Source organism: Balaenoptera ricei, chromosome 18 (genome assembly GCF_028023285.1).
Source record: "Balaenoptera ricei isolate mBalRic1 chromosome 18, mBalRic1.hap2, whole genome shotgun sequence".
Lineage (NCBI taxonomy): Eukaryota > Metazoa > Chordata > Mammalia > Artiodactyla > Balaenopteridae > Balaenoptera > Balaenoptera ricei.
Window position 1 is genome coordinate 11,645,885 of NC_082656.1, and position 13,396 is coordinate 11,659,280.

At 32.7% G+C, this 13,396-nt stretch overlaps 1 protein-coding gene across 8 annotated transcripts in view; it reads left to right on the forward strand.

Annotated features, from left to right (window-relative positions):
• NBEA (neurobeachin) overlaps positions 1-13,396 on the forward strand; it is a 612,623-nt gene that overhangs the window by 265,072 nt on the left and 334,155 nt on the right. For all 8 annotated transcript variants that reach the window (XM_059902450.1, XM_059902451.1, XM_059902453.1 and 5 more), the window contains one exon: positions 3,724-3,785. In XM_059902450.1, the coding sequence (XP_059758433.1) occupies positions 3,724-3,785 (62 nt within the window). The remainder of the gene's footprint in view (positions 1-3,723; positions 3,786-13,396) is intronic.

Genomic DNA, 13,396 nt, shown 5'->3' on the forward strand with positions numbered 1-13,396 from the left:
GGTCCACAGTATTGGATTAGTATTTCTAGTCAGAATATTTATTCTGGTGAATATATATTTCCTGGTGAAAGTGTTCTGTTAATTGGCCAACACTTCTAACTAGATTTTTGCTGAAGGGGCACATTTGTATAGCTTCTGTAGGGGATACTTCTTAATTGACAAGGTAAGAAAAGTCATCATGGACTAGGGATGCCATAACTGATCCTTAGTGTCATTTCTCCCATTGTATAACTTACTCTATATTCTTCCTCTTAACTTTCAAAAACATGTGTAATTTTATTTCTTTCCATCTTTATCTATCTTTGAATTTTACCGTAGCACTCCAGTCCCACTTTCACACACCCCCTATATTCTAGTCAGCCAGTTGCCCAAGCTACAAAGGTCTTTTCAGGGTTTTTTCGTCCCCTGCTCCCTCTGTACTTTCTGTTTAAGCTTTTGGTCCCCATGTCTGACCAACATATGCTACCTTCTCCAAGAAAACTGTCAAAATCACCCAAGTTGGAATTAACCATTATGACCTTTCTCATCGTCACATGTTGCCATCCTGTTAGTGTCAAATTATTTAAGTAGTGCTGCAGCAAACATGAAATGGACTTTCAAGTTAAATGACTTGAATTCAGGTCCCAGTTCCACCACTTACTGTATGAAACATCTTGGGCTAGTCACTGAATCCCTTCATTTTTTATCTATCACTTGAGGTGATAATAACTAGTTCAAAGAGTTGTTAAGAGAATCCAATGTGACAGCATATATAATAGTGATTCGTAAATGATAAAGCTCTATGTAGGTCTTCCCTGGTGGCGCAGTGGTTGAGAACCTGCCTGCCGATGCAGGGGACACAGGTCCGAGCCCTGGTCTGGGAAGATCCCACATGCTGCGGAGCAACAAAGCCCGTGTGCCACAACTACTGAGCCTGCGCTCTAGAGCCCATGAGCCACAACTACCGAGCGCTCATGCCACAACTACTGAAGCCCGCGAGCCGCAACTACTAAAGCCCACGTGCCTAGAGCCCGTGCTCCGCAACAAGAGAAGCCACCGCAATGAGAAGCCCACGCACTGCAATGAAGAGTAACCCCTGCTCACCGCAACTAGAGAAAGCCCGCGCACAACAACGAAGACCCAGCACAGCCAAAGCTCTATGTAAATGTTAGATAATCTTAGATTGGAATTAAAAGATGGAGCCCTTGGGAAAGTGTACATAATGTCTTATTAATCTCCTGAGTGCTAACACTATCCTTTACTCATATGAGGAAATATCAAATGAGTTGGTTTGATTATGAATTTCTTGCCAGATGCAAAAAGGAAAAAAACTCAACCTGTTTGAGACATACACTTTTAAATATTTGCCTTATGCATATATAGCCTGAGTATTTATAGCATCGCTAGATAAATTCGGCTTTCTTGAGCTTATGGTTAAAGTTATACCAAACGACATTTATTACTTGCACCTTAAATTTTCAAATATAGGTGCTTTTTTATTTAGAGAATGTGCAAGGATAGTGTCATCAGACAATGCTTGTATTTTCAATAGCTCTATTAAATGTCTCAATATCTCTAGATATCTTCAATATCTCTTATATCTCTCATAAAAATCTATTTGTTTTAGTAATACTTTTGTTAACACTTAGAAATAGTGCCAACCAAAATGATTATATAATTTTTGAAGGGTGGTAAGTCTTCCAGAATTGCCTCTGCTTGTGTTCTCATTGTCAAATTTAGGTTTTGCTTTTTTGTTTTGTTTTGTTTTGTTATTTTGAGTAGGATCCATTATCATTCTGTTCATTCTAATTACATCACATTAGTAAAGGTGCAAGGGTCTATTGAGCTGAAATCACAATGGCCTTTTTCAAAGTACCTAGAGTGCTGTTTGCAAATTGCAGTTTTGCTATCCTATCATTTTGTTCTGATTTCCTTTGAACAAAGCATTGATGGAGCATTTATGTTTTTCTTATGATGGAATGATAGTATGTGTTTGGAAAAATATGAATATTATTGTTACACAGCAGTTTTTTAGAAGTTCATTTAAAATTAGTCTGAGAGAAATGAATGTAATTGCATGTTTTTCCTAATTTGTACAAGTTGTTATGTATTTCAAAACTCTAGCACACACAATATGTGGTGAAAAATTCTTTATATAATCATTCATCATATAGCCTTGTAGTCTAATCATTCTTTATACAGCCTTACAGTCTAAAATCTAAATTGATATGGAGTACAAATTTTATTTATGATCCTTTTGCTATACATAGTCCTTTGGCCTTTTACTTAGTTTTTCTTTGTCAGAATTTCAAGTAGTTGAGTAGCCAACAGGTGATAAATGTCCCATTAATCTTTCTGACTCTCTAGCTCCTGAGCATGAGAATTGCTGATCAATTACAACAATTGTCTCTTAAATGAGCTTTTCACATCTGCCTCTTATTTCATTAGTTAACTGTCTGCCCAAAGATCTGATAAAATGGAATCCTAGTGCCTTTTTACAACTTGTTCTGTAGGTCTGTGCCTTAAGGATAGAGTTGTTAGCAGAATGGGCACAAAAGGGTATTTATCCACTACCTACAATAAATATACATGCTAGTGTCTGGAAGACATTTGAGACTCTTTATTGAAATCACCTTAAGAAGAAAAAATAACTGGTTTCGCTTTAAGTTTGCCATTTAGCATACAACTAATGTTAAGATCATGACATTTCTTACTATACAGTGCTTTTACTCATTATATTTGTCTTCATATAAAAAGAAAAAAAATTAGTCTATTAATTTAATTTAAAAAACAGTTAGTTAAAAACTTAAAAAAATATATTTTAAATTAGCAGACATCATGATGAATATACTCTCCTCCTACCAGAGATTGTTATTAATCCTTGGTTACATCTTTCTCTATATGTTGGCACTTTAAAAATACTAACAGTCATGATATGCCTTCTTATTATGTTATACAGCAGTCATCTTTTTAATTGAAAAAAGTCTTGATGAATAATCAACATTTAAACTGTTTTTAAGAAGGATATTTTCTTACCTGTAGAATTGTAATAATAATAGTATGTCACAGAATATAAATGAGAATTAAATGAGTTCTTGTACATTAACACAATACCCAGCACATAATAAGTGATCAATGAGTAGTAGTCATTATTACATATGTGTTAATACATTTAATTCTTTTTTCTTCTGATGTCTATTCAGAGACTTTGGAAGCAGAACAATGGAATATTTTACAAGTATTGCATAATATGTTAATTGTATGTGAAATTCATTTTCAATATTTAAAAATTCATTTAACAATTGACAACCTGTGGGTAATTACCTGTTTGTAAATTATTTTAATTTTGTCTTTTGGAAGAAAATTTAGGCAGTTCTTCAATGATTACTGTTCTGCGCTCCAGGAGACAATCACATAGCAAATGTCATTGGAATAAAAAGAGTTTTAACTAGCTTATCAGTTTTGATAGCTACCCCACCTTGTTTAAATATAAGAAATGCCTTGACCAAATAAATAACCCAAGCCTGAGGTCAATTTCTTTAGTATTTTTCACATCTTCTTGAATATCTGAATATTTTGAAATTAATGCTATAAAAATATGTTAGTGAATGTTTCCACTCATTTCATTTTAGGAATTTTATTTTAAAGAAAGGTTTTATAAGTTAAACCTATATAATGAATTAACTTAGAATGATGATTTCTACCATTGTAATTTCATTTTGTTTTAATCTTTCTTTCTTGTAGGCCTTGTTTGTATGAAGTCCAGCACATCTGTGGTTGAGCTTGTTATGCTGCTTTGTTCTCAGGTACGAAATCTCAATCACTTGATTACATTAAACTACATGAGGATTGTTTTATGTCACTAACAAAAGAATGTATGTGAATATATATGTTTATATATTTTTAAAATTTCTATTACTTCATAGATGAAAGAAATAAATTACATTGAGATGTATATTTATGTAGATGATCTTACCATGCAAATATTGATTTAGTCTCCCTCTCCCTTCCCTCCCTTTAGCTGTCTTATTATTTCCCACCTACCTAGCTTTCTATTGTTCCCTATTTTTTAATCTCTGCAAATATATGTATATATAATTTGTTATAGATTTTTTGATATCCATCTTTACACCCCATTCTTTAAAAATGATACAGTATTATTTATAATTTTGATGTTCATTGTTAATTACATGGTTTCTTTTTCACTAGTATAGATAATGAAAACTAGAGTTTTTTTTGTTGCAATAGCCGAAGTATAAAATATAGCTTATTAATGAGGGGTTTTTGATACGATACCTTGCTGCTTTCCCTTTTTTAATGTAATTTGTATATTTAAATGTAAATTCTAAAAATCTACTTATACTATTTATCTTTAATAATCAGAATTTAAAATAGAATTATAATTGTTGGGTATTTTTTTTTAAGCAATTATGAGAAAATTATACGTAACATTTTTCTGATAACTAAAATAGGGACCTGATGGTCTTTCTTCTTGCCAGCTCTCCCAAGTCTCCTAGTGATCCCGATTTTCACATAAGTATTAAATATTTTGTAATATGAGAATAAAAAGACCTTATGTGTGTTTGTAATAAGTAGTTATTACATTATCTCTAATTTCCTCAGTAGCAGGGAAAATACATCTATACTGTTTCTAGTTAATGACCTGAGGTCTGGCTAAAACCACAACTAACTTCCAAATAAACAACAATATGGCTTCAATTGATCCTTTAAAACATCAGCAAAAATAAAACAACCAAAAACTTACCTAGTAATTTTCAGTCTCCAGGTTTACTTTCTTCAAGAATATATTCATGGGGACATCATTAGGTCCATTTTCCCCTTTTCATCCAGAAAGAATATTAATAAGGAAGAAGTTAAAGAAAACAGCACCCCTGGCAAGAGTTCATCTGCAGGGCATTTGAAAATTGTTACCTAATGCCAGAGTCCTGAGTTCGAGAGACATTCTGTGAGATCTGTCTGGACCTTGTAGGTTCTTGATGATGCACATTTAAAAAAACATGGTTTTATGGGAAAAATATAGTGTAAAATTTCTTCTTCCTTAGCTCTTGGTTTCACTGCAGTTCAGAGAAATAAAGAAGAATGTAGCATTAGGGTCTGGTGTCTTTGATGGCCTCATCATCTAATCATAGGTTTAACATTACTCATTTGCTGGCTCCAGGAATTCCTGCCATTAAGGGCCCTAGAGATGAAACTTTGCCTCAGATATTGATTGAAAGGAAGAGTGAGAAATTTAAGCTCTCTATGCAGTGCACTTTCAGTGTTTCAGCAAAGCAATATCATAAACATGTCTCTCAATTTGATCTTTAAGTTGAATGTTTAGAATAATTCAGTGTGCTTTAAATATTTAAGTGGTTAATTGATTAAATATACCTCATTTAAGTGACTTAAAAATGTATTTGTTTACTGAGAAAAGCTCCAGTTGTTTTATTTTCTATTAAACTGAAACTTTGCTTTCCACAAAAATGTTTTTAGAGAATAAAGAAACAAATGGGTAATCTTCCTTTGATGCAATTCAGGTGGGAGGAGTTTACTATTCTAGGTTTACAATTAGCTTATAAAAGCATCTTTTGAAGATCATTGTTCAACAGATGTATAAAACCTTGGTTTCTGAGGACACACACAAAATGGACATGTTGTCAAAGTTTCTTAAAATAATCTGCTGTTTTCTCTACTACTCAACTTCATGATGATTTATACTGTAACCCATTAGCCAGGCCACACAGCAGCAGCAGGCTTCTGACAAAGAGTAATAATACAGTTGCTGACGCCGCGGAGGTTGCTTGGTGCTGCAGCACTGCCAGTGCCAAGTTCTCTTCTACAGGCCTAACACATCCTTTTGACAGTGGAGCTGGATCCCTGTAGAATTAGCATAGTTCTGTCAGCTATCTTTGTGCCAAGGCACAGGCAATCCTGAGGAATCTTTAAAGCAGCAGAGTTTTGAGTTTTCTTCTGTTTTACAGTCAGCCCTTTGCAGGTATTGATAGCTCAATGTTATTATGATGAGCAGTTATTAGGACTCATAAAAGAGCTGAAAATCTGAATGAGTTACTGTCTTGATGAACTGCATGTATATGTTTTTCCCACAGTGGGAAATACAGCTAAGATATTATCCACACTGTGATTTAATTATTGGTTAAAATAAGTTTTCAATGCAAATGAAATTTTCTGGTTTATTTATTTGCTTAGAATATGCTTTTTTCCCCCTAAATTTGGATAGAACATGAAAGGATAACATTTTATTTGGATAAAGCAGGTAGCTAAGGGCTGAAAATGAAAGGAAAATGCAACATTTCTCGCAGCATTTGTTTTTCTTTCATTAGATGCTTTTATTTTTATGCTTTTGATTTCGGAAATTTCATGTTAACTACTACATATTATTAAGGATATCAGCTTCTCTTTCCTTTTTATCTGAGCTCCTGAATAAACTTACTATTGCCAGTGGTTTGTGTGCAAAATATGGTCTAAATTTACATGAGATCATATTACAAGTGTCTGAAGGTACTTGTCAAGGATAATTCAGTTCATATGGGCAGTCTTTTAAACTCTAAGGGACATGCCATCCAGTCTACCCCCCAGTGGAATTTTAGGTCTCCGTGGAAAACACATTTTAAGTTTTAAGATGCTATTAGCATTATCATTATATTGCATTAATTGTTCCACAGATACATGAAACATTTTTTACCATATATGGATATTTTTCTTTTTCCTGTAGATCTTATGACATAAAGAATTAACTATTCTTCTTTCCTTTCAATTTGTATTTAAAGTGCACTTAGTAGTATCTTTTAAAAAAAAATTGGGAGTAAAATGAACTGGAGTAAAATAGTTAATAAGTAGTGCTTTGAAAAATCAGTGCTTAATCAGTGAATAGTCTCCTCTGGAGTTCTTCAGTATCTCACAGGTCTGCTATTGTCCTCTGTCAACTTTTTTTTTTTTTTTTAAGTTTTACAATCAGATGTGGTTGAGGTGCTTTTCATTAGTCTATATGTGCACCTAATTTTTCCATTACATTATTCTGAGTGTATTGTGTTCTTTGATGAAGAGCAGATTTAGTTTTCAAGTAAACTTTTTAAGGTACTATAATAGATTCTAATTATTTCCAGATTTTTTTTAGGAAGTCTCCATCAGAGGTACTCCAGGAAAAATTGAGTGATGTTATCCCGTAGGATTTCTTTACGTTTTCATAAGTAAAGCTTAGCAGATGTCACTTGCATTTTTCTGTGCCTTATCTGTCAATAAAAAATGTTTTATAAATTGAGAAACTTTCACGTAAAAAAAATAATGTCTCTCAGTATTTAAGTACTTTCTGACTTGAAGCACTGATTAAGCAAATGTATGCTTAATGTATCATTTTTATTTTCAATAAAAACCCAAAAATGTATAAGTAACATAAAGTAGAAGTCAGCCTTGCAAGTCTCTTTAGGATCTGTGTATGAAGTTACTAACATGAATTATTTTGTGGTTTTGTTTGCCTTTATTCTTTTTTAAATACTTCATATACTTAAATAAAAAGGGTTCTGGTGACTTCACTGATGTGATCAAGGCCATATAACCCAGGACCTCTAAACACAGCACTTACAAAAGTACCACAACTGAAGAACAATATTCCTTTTTTAAAATGATTTAGCCTTTGAACTTCTAAATTTTTCATTTTTTCTCCAATTTGATACGGTTTAGTCAGATGGTGCAAAGATAAAGACATACTTTTCTTTTAATTATATTAATCCTAAGATTGAGGTACAAAGACATAGATAAGATGAATATAGAGGCCTACTAAAGAATATTTATTCATAAGTACTCAATATTTAAGGAATTTTTGGTGCTTAAAATAGGAAGATTATAAATTTAAGAAAGCTACAGACGAACTACATTTTTTCAAGCATCTTTGGAAATATGAAATCCTAATTATCATGGTGAAATTATGTCACATTTAATTATTTAGTGACTACCTTTTTATTTTAGCATTGTAATCTTTACTAAAAATTTATTGATACATTCTTCTATTTCTTAGAGTCTAGTGTTATCCATGAAACTTGCCTGTTTATGTAGCTGAATTTGAAATCAAGGAAGAATAACAAGTTGTGGCATGATATTTTAAATTGAATATAATCAAGTGCTAACTATATGTGGTTCAGAAAATTGATCCTGTGAACTAAAAATAAGATTTTCATGGAAGGCTTTAATAAGATGGACTAAAGATGGACCCCTTGAAGTTAATAGACTTTCTACACGGCCTAAGCAGAGAAGGAGATTCAGTCTAAGCAAAGATCTGGCGAGAAATGAACCTGTTAACGTGCTCAGACCAGTGACCAGCCTCATTTGGAGTGCATCAGAAATTAAGTAGCTAGACAGTATATGTATCCGGGTTTATTTGTGATATAGGGAATTACCCATTTCCGGGCAGTATACCTCAAGAGTATTTTCTCATATAAAATATTATAGTATGTTGATAGCCTAGAATTGAGATTGATAAGAAATTTCTAACTTGCAAATAGTGTTCAGTAGTTCATGATACCCATACAAGATACAACACTTTCATCCTTGTATAATGATTAGTTCATATCCAACCTGAATTATAAACAGAGAAGGAAAATGATGGATGAACAAAAGTTCTGAGTTCATCTGTGTGAAAATATAAGAGAAGCGACAGTCCTTTTCTCATGTTTGGATTCTCATGATTCTACCAAAATTGGGACAAAAAGAAATTGGTAAGATAATTACCAATTTCTGCAGGATAAACTTTAAGAGTGTTATAGTTTCTGTGGCACAGGAGAAGGAATGTAGTATATGCTGATGTAAACAGATTTCCCTGGATACTGACAGACCACCTCCCTGGACTAAAAGCCCTTTCCACACTTGGCTGCAGTGTCCAGCCCTTTCCTGTCTTCCCAGTTATTTTGATTTTTTGTTTTCCCCCATTTTTATTTTTCTATATTCACATTATATAAATTCTTCAGGCACATTACAACAACTTCGAAAAATAGTGAAAACAACAGTATATATTTCGTTGTCCTACCACTTGTATATTCCCTAGCTTTTTGGTGGATTTTTTCTCTTTAATCCTACATATTTCAACATACTTTATTTTATAGTAAGTTATATATACTATCTTATAATAGATAATTTTCTTTGTCCTCTTTTTCTTCCCTTGCACATTTCCTCATGATCATTTTTTTCTGTGGTTTTGTTGTTGTTGTTTAAATAATTATAGACTCACAGGAAGTTGCAGAAATAGTACACAGAGTCCCATGTACCCTTTCCCCAGCCTTCTCCAATAGCACCATCTTATATAAATGTAATACAGTATCAAGAGTAAGAAATTGATACTGGTACAATACTTTTAACTAGAGTACAGACATTATTCAGCTTTCCCTATTCTTTGTGTGCATTCATTTGTGTGTATATAGATCAATGCTATTTCAATCCTTATATTGATGTAACCATTACCACTATCAAAATACAAAATACAGAATTATTACTATTACTTCATATCTTCCCAATTATTTCAAACTCTTTTCTTTCATGAAGCTTTTCTGGTTTATTATTATATGATTTTAATCACTCCATCCTTCCCTTCAGCATTTGAAGTGCATGTATCTAGATAGTAAATATAGGTACCTGTTTACATGTTTTAATTGGATGCTCTCATAGGTGATAAAGTATGATTTTCTTTATCCATTACATTGGAATTTCTTTCAGAGTAAGCATCATGCCAAGTATTTCCTCCTTATCTGGAGCATTTCATTCAGCCAATGGAGAAAATAAGTATTGTATAGTCTCATCAGTATATTTATTTAACATTAATTGAGATATTTTTGAATTGTAGAATTTTTAAAAACTATCCAAAAAGAAAGACTACTTAAGGATGACAAAGCTTTAGAGTCATTCAAGGTCACATTATGAATGTTATTCATTTCACTTACGCTACAGATTTACACCATAACAAAATTCATTTTATTTTTCTGTTCCCAGTGATGTCTTCCATTTTGCCTCACTGTGTCATCCACATCTTGCAGTGTCCAGCACTTAGTATAGATATTTATTAATTACTTACTGAGTTAATTCATGAGTAAAAGAAAAACACAGTCCCCAAGATTATTTGATTTATTTATTTTTGTTGTGGCAAACCATATATAACATAAAATGTGCCATTTTAGCCACTTTTAAGTGTACAATTCAGTGGCATTAATTACACTCACAATGTTGTATAACTATCACCATTATTTATTTCCCAGAATTTTCAACATTCCAAACCAAAACTCTGCACCCCCTAGGCAGTAATTCCCCCGATCTCCATTCCCAGACTCTGGTACCTCTAATCCACTTTTTTGTCTCTATGTTTTACCTGTTCTCTATATAGCATATAAAGGGAGTCAAACAATATTTGTCCTTTTCTGTCTGGTTTGTTTCACTTAACATAATGTTTTCAAGGCTCTTCCATGTTGTAACATGTATCGGAACGGAATTCTTTTTTATGGTTCACCAGTATTTCATTTTTTGTACAGTAGCACATTTGGTTTATTCATTAATCTTTTGATGGACCCTGGGTTGTTTCCACCTTCTGAATAATTGTGAATAATGCTGCTATTAACATTCAACAACAAGTATCTACTTGAGTCTCTATTTTCAATTCTTTTAGGCTTATACCATCAGATATAATGTATATAATTGAGTAGAATTGCTGAGTCATTTGGTAATTCTGTGTTTAATTTTTTGAGGAACTGCCAGTTTTCCATAATGTCTGTATCATTTTACATTTCTATGAGGAATGAACAAGGGTTCCAATTTCTCCATATCCTTTCCAACATTTGTTATTTTCTCTCTTCCTCTATTTTTTTTTTTTGTTGTTGTTGTTGGTTTTAAAATTATAGCCATTCCTAGTGAGCATGCCTTGTGGTTTTGATTTGCATTTTCTTAATGACTAATGACGTTGAGCATCTTTTCATATACCTGTTCAAGTCCTTTCTCATTTTTAATTGGTTTTTTGTTGTTGTGCTTGAGTTGAAGGTGTTTTCTGTTTATTCTGGATATTAAACCCTTATCAAAAATATGATTTGCAAAGATTTTCTTTGATTCTGTGGGTTATTTTCATTTGTTGATGGTGTCTTTTGATGCACAAAAGTTTTTACTTTTAACAGTGTCCAGTTTATCTATTTTTGTTATTGTTACCTATGCTTTTGGTATCATGTTTTTGAACCCGTGGCCAAATCCAAGCTCATGGAGATTTCCCCTATGTTTTCTTCGAATAGTTTTATGATTTTAGGCCCTAAATTTAGGCCTTTGATCCATTTTGAGTTAATTTTTATATATGGTATGAGATAGGGATCCAACTTCATCCTTTTACAAATGGTTATCCGGTCTTCCCAGCACCATTTGTTGAAGAGACTATTCTTTTCCCATCAAATGGTCTTGGCACTCTTGTTGAAAATCAGTTGAGCACAGATGCCTACGATGATTTTTAATGTAAAAGTAGTCCTCGTAAATTAAAAGAAAAGCAATTTTAGAATAAGTATTACAAGTTTAAATAAAATTTCCTGTTACCTCATAATTTCACTACCCAGGAGTAATAACAATTAGTCATTTAATGTGTACCCTTTCGAATTATATTTCTACACGTAAGTGCAAAATTATTTTTCTTGTTATTAGTGTAAGCAAAAATTGCTGTTATAACAGAAATAGTTTATACATTATGTTTTCCAGTTGATAGTGTAGAGCAGTGCTGTCCAATCAAAATATAATGTGAGCCACATACAACTTTAAATTTTCTAATAACCACATTTAAAAAGGTAAAGAAATAGGTAAGATTAATTTTAATAATGTATTTTATTTAACCTAAATGTAATTTGAACATGTATGTAATCAATATAAAACTATTTAATGGAATATTTTACATTCCTTTTTTGGTTCTAAGCCTTTCAAATCAGGCATATATTTTATACTTAGAACACGTATCAGGTCACACTAGCCACATTTCAAGAGCTTGTAATAGCTGCACATGACTAGTAGATGCTGCATTGGTCAGCGCAGCTCTTTCTTCCATATATGAACATCTGTGCTTTTCTTTTTTTAATGTTGATATGGTCTAAAAGTAGAACAGGGTATTCCAGAAGCCCTGAATATTGTAGGTCTTCAAGCAAAGATCAGCTAATTGTGTGTCAAAGATTCTTGCACTGGGTTAAAAAGAACAATTCCTAAGTTTCTCTACAACACTAAAATTCTCATGCTGGCTTATACGCCTATAGCTGCATGATTATTCATGAATAAATGTAAAGTATTTTGATATAACTGCACATAGCTCTGCTTCATGATAATGTTGCACACAGGGTCTTAACATTCAAGATTTAAACTGGAAGTTCCTGCTGTTCTTAAATGGTAGCATAGATAAGTGGCATAGAGTAATTTATTATTTTGCCAAGGTGTGAATTGAGATCCTGTGTGCTACGAGCTTGGTATATGAGAGTGTATAAGCCAAGCAGACAACAAAGCCTCACCAGCTCAATGCAACATGGTTGCTCCCTATTTATTCTTGAAAATAAGGCAGTTTTCATAATGATTTCTTGCTTCTGTGTAAGCATGGGTGGTAGCCACAAAATATTGGTACTTAATAGGCCTCACAAAGTACATCTTGAGAAATATTAAATGTCTCTTTTATCTTTAGGTTATCTACGAACGTTTTTTGACAAGCTAAACTTGCACAGTAGTTTAGTAATACCCGGCACTTTTATGATAGTTGTATACAGTTTAGAGCTCTCGATGCTAATGGTATAATTTCCCTTATATTCATATTTTACTGTATCTTATTCTTAAGTTACAAAGTTTTGAGGATCACTCTCTGATACACCTATTCTTAGCTCTAGAAAAATGACATTCAAAGACCATCATCAAGAGTGATACCAACAGTACTATAAACTTAAGATAAAATAGTTGTACATCAGTCATGACTCAAAGACGTAGTAAGCTCTTAAGAAATGTATTCTGTTATATAAATGTAAATTATATTTTTCATGATAAATCATATAAATTAGAGAAAGACAACCATTGTTATTTCATTGATTATAGACAAGTACAGGATTTTGTTTTATTGGTTTTATTTTTGTTGTTGTTTTGTTTTTTCTGGCTGCACTGCGAGGCTTGCGGGACCTTAGTTCCCCAACCAGGGATTGAACCAGGGCCCCGGAAGTGAAAGCGTGGAGTCCTAACCACTGGACTGCCTAGGAATTCCCGGTTTTAAGTTTTAAAAGTTCTTTTTCTTCAAAACTACATTCTAAAAACCCTATTTTAGCTTTTACTGTTTTCCTAGCTACATAGATCTTAAAATATGAAACATTTCCTCTATTTTCTTATTTAATAAAGTTATCATTTCCTTGATTTCTTCTGATCATTTCTAGTAGCAGGT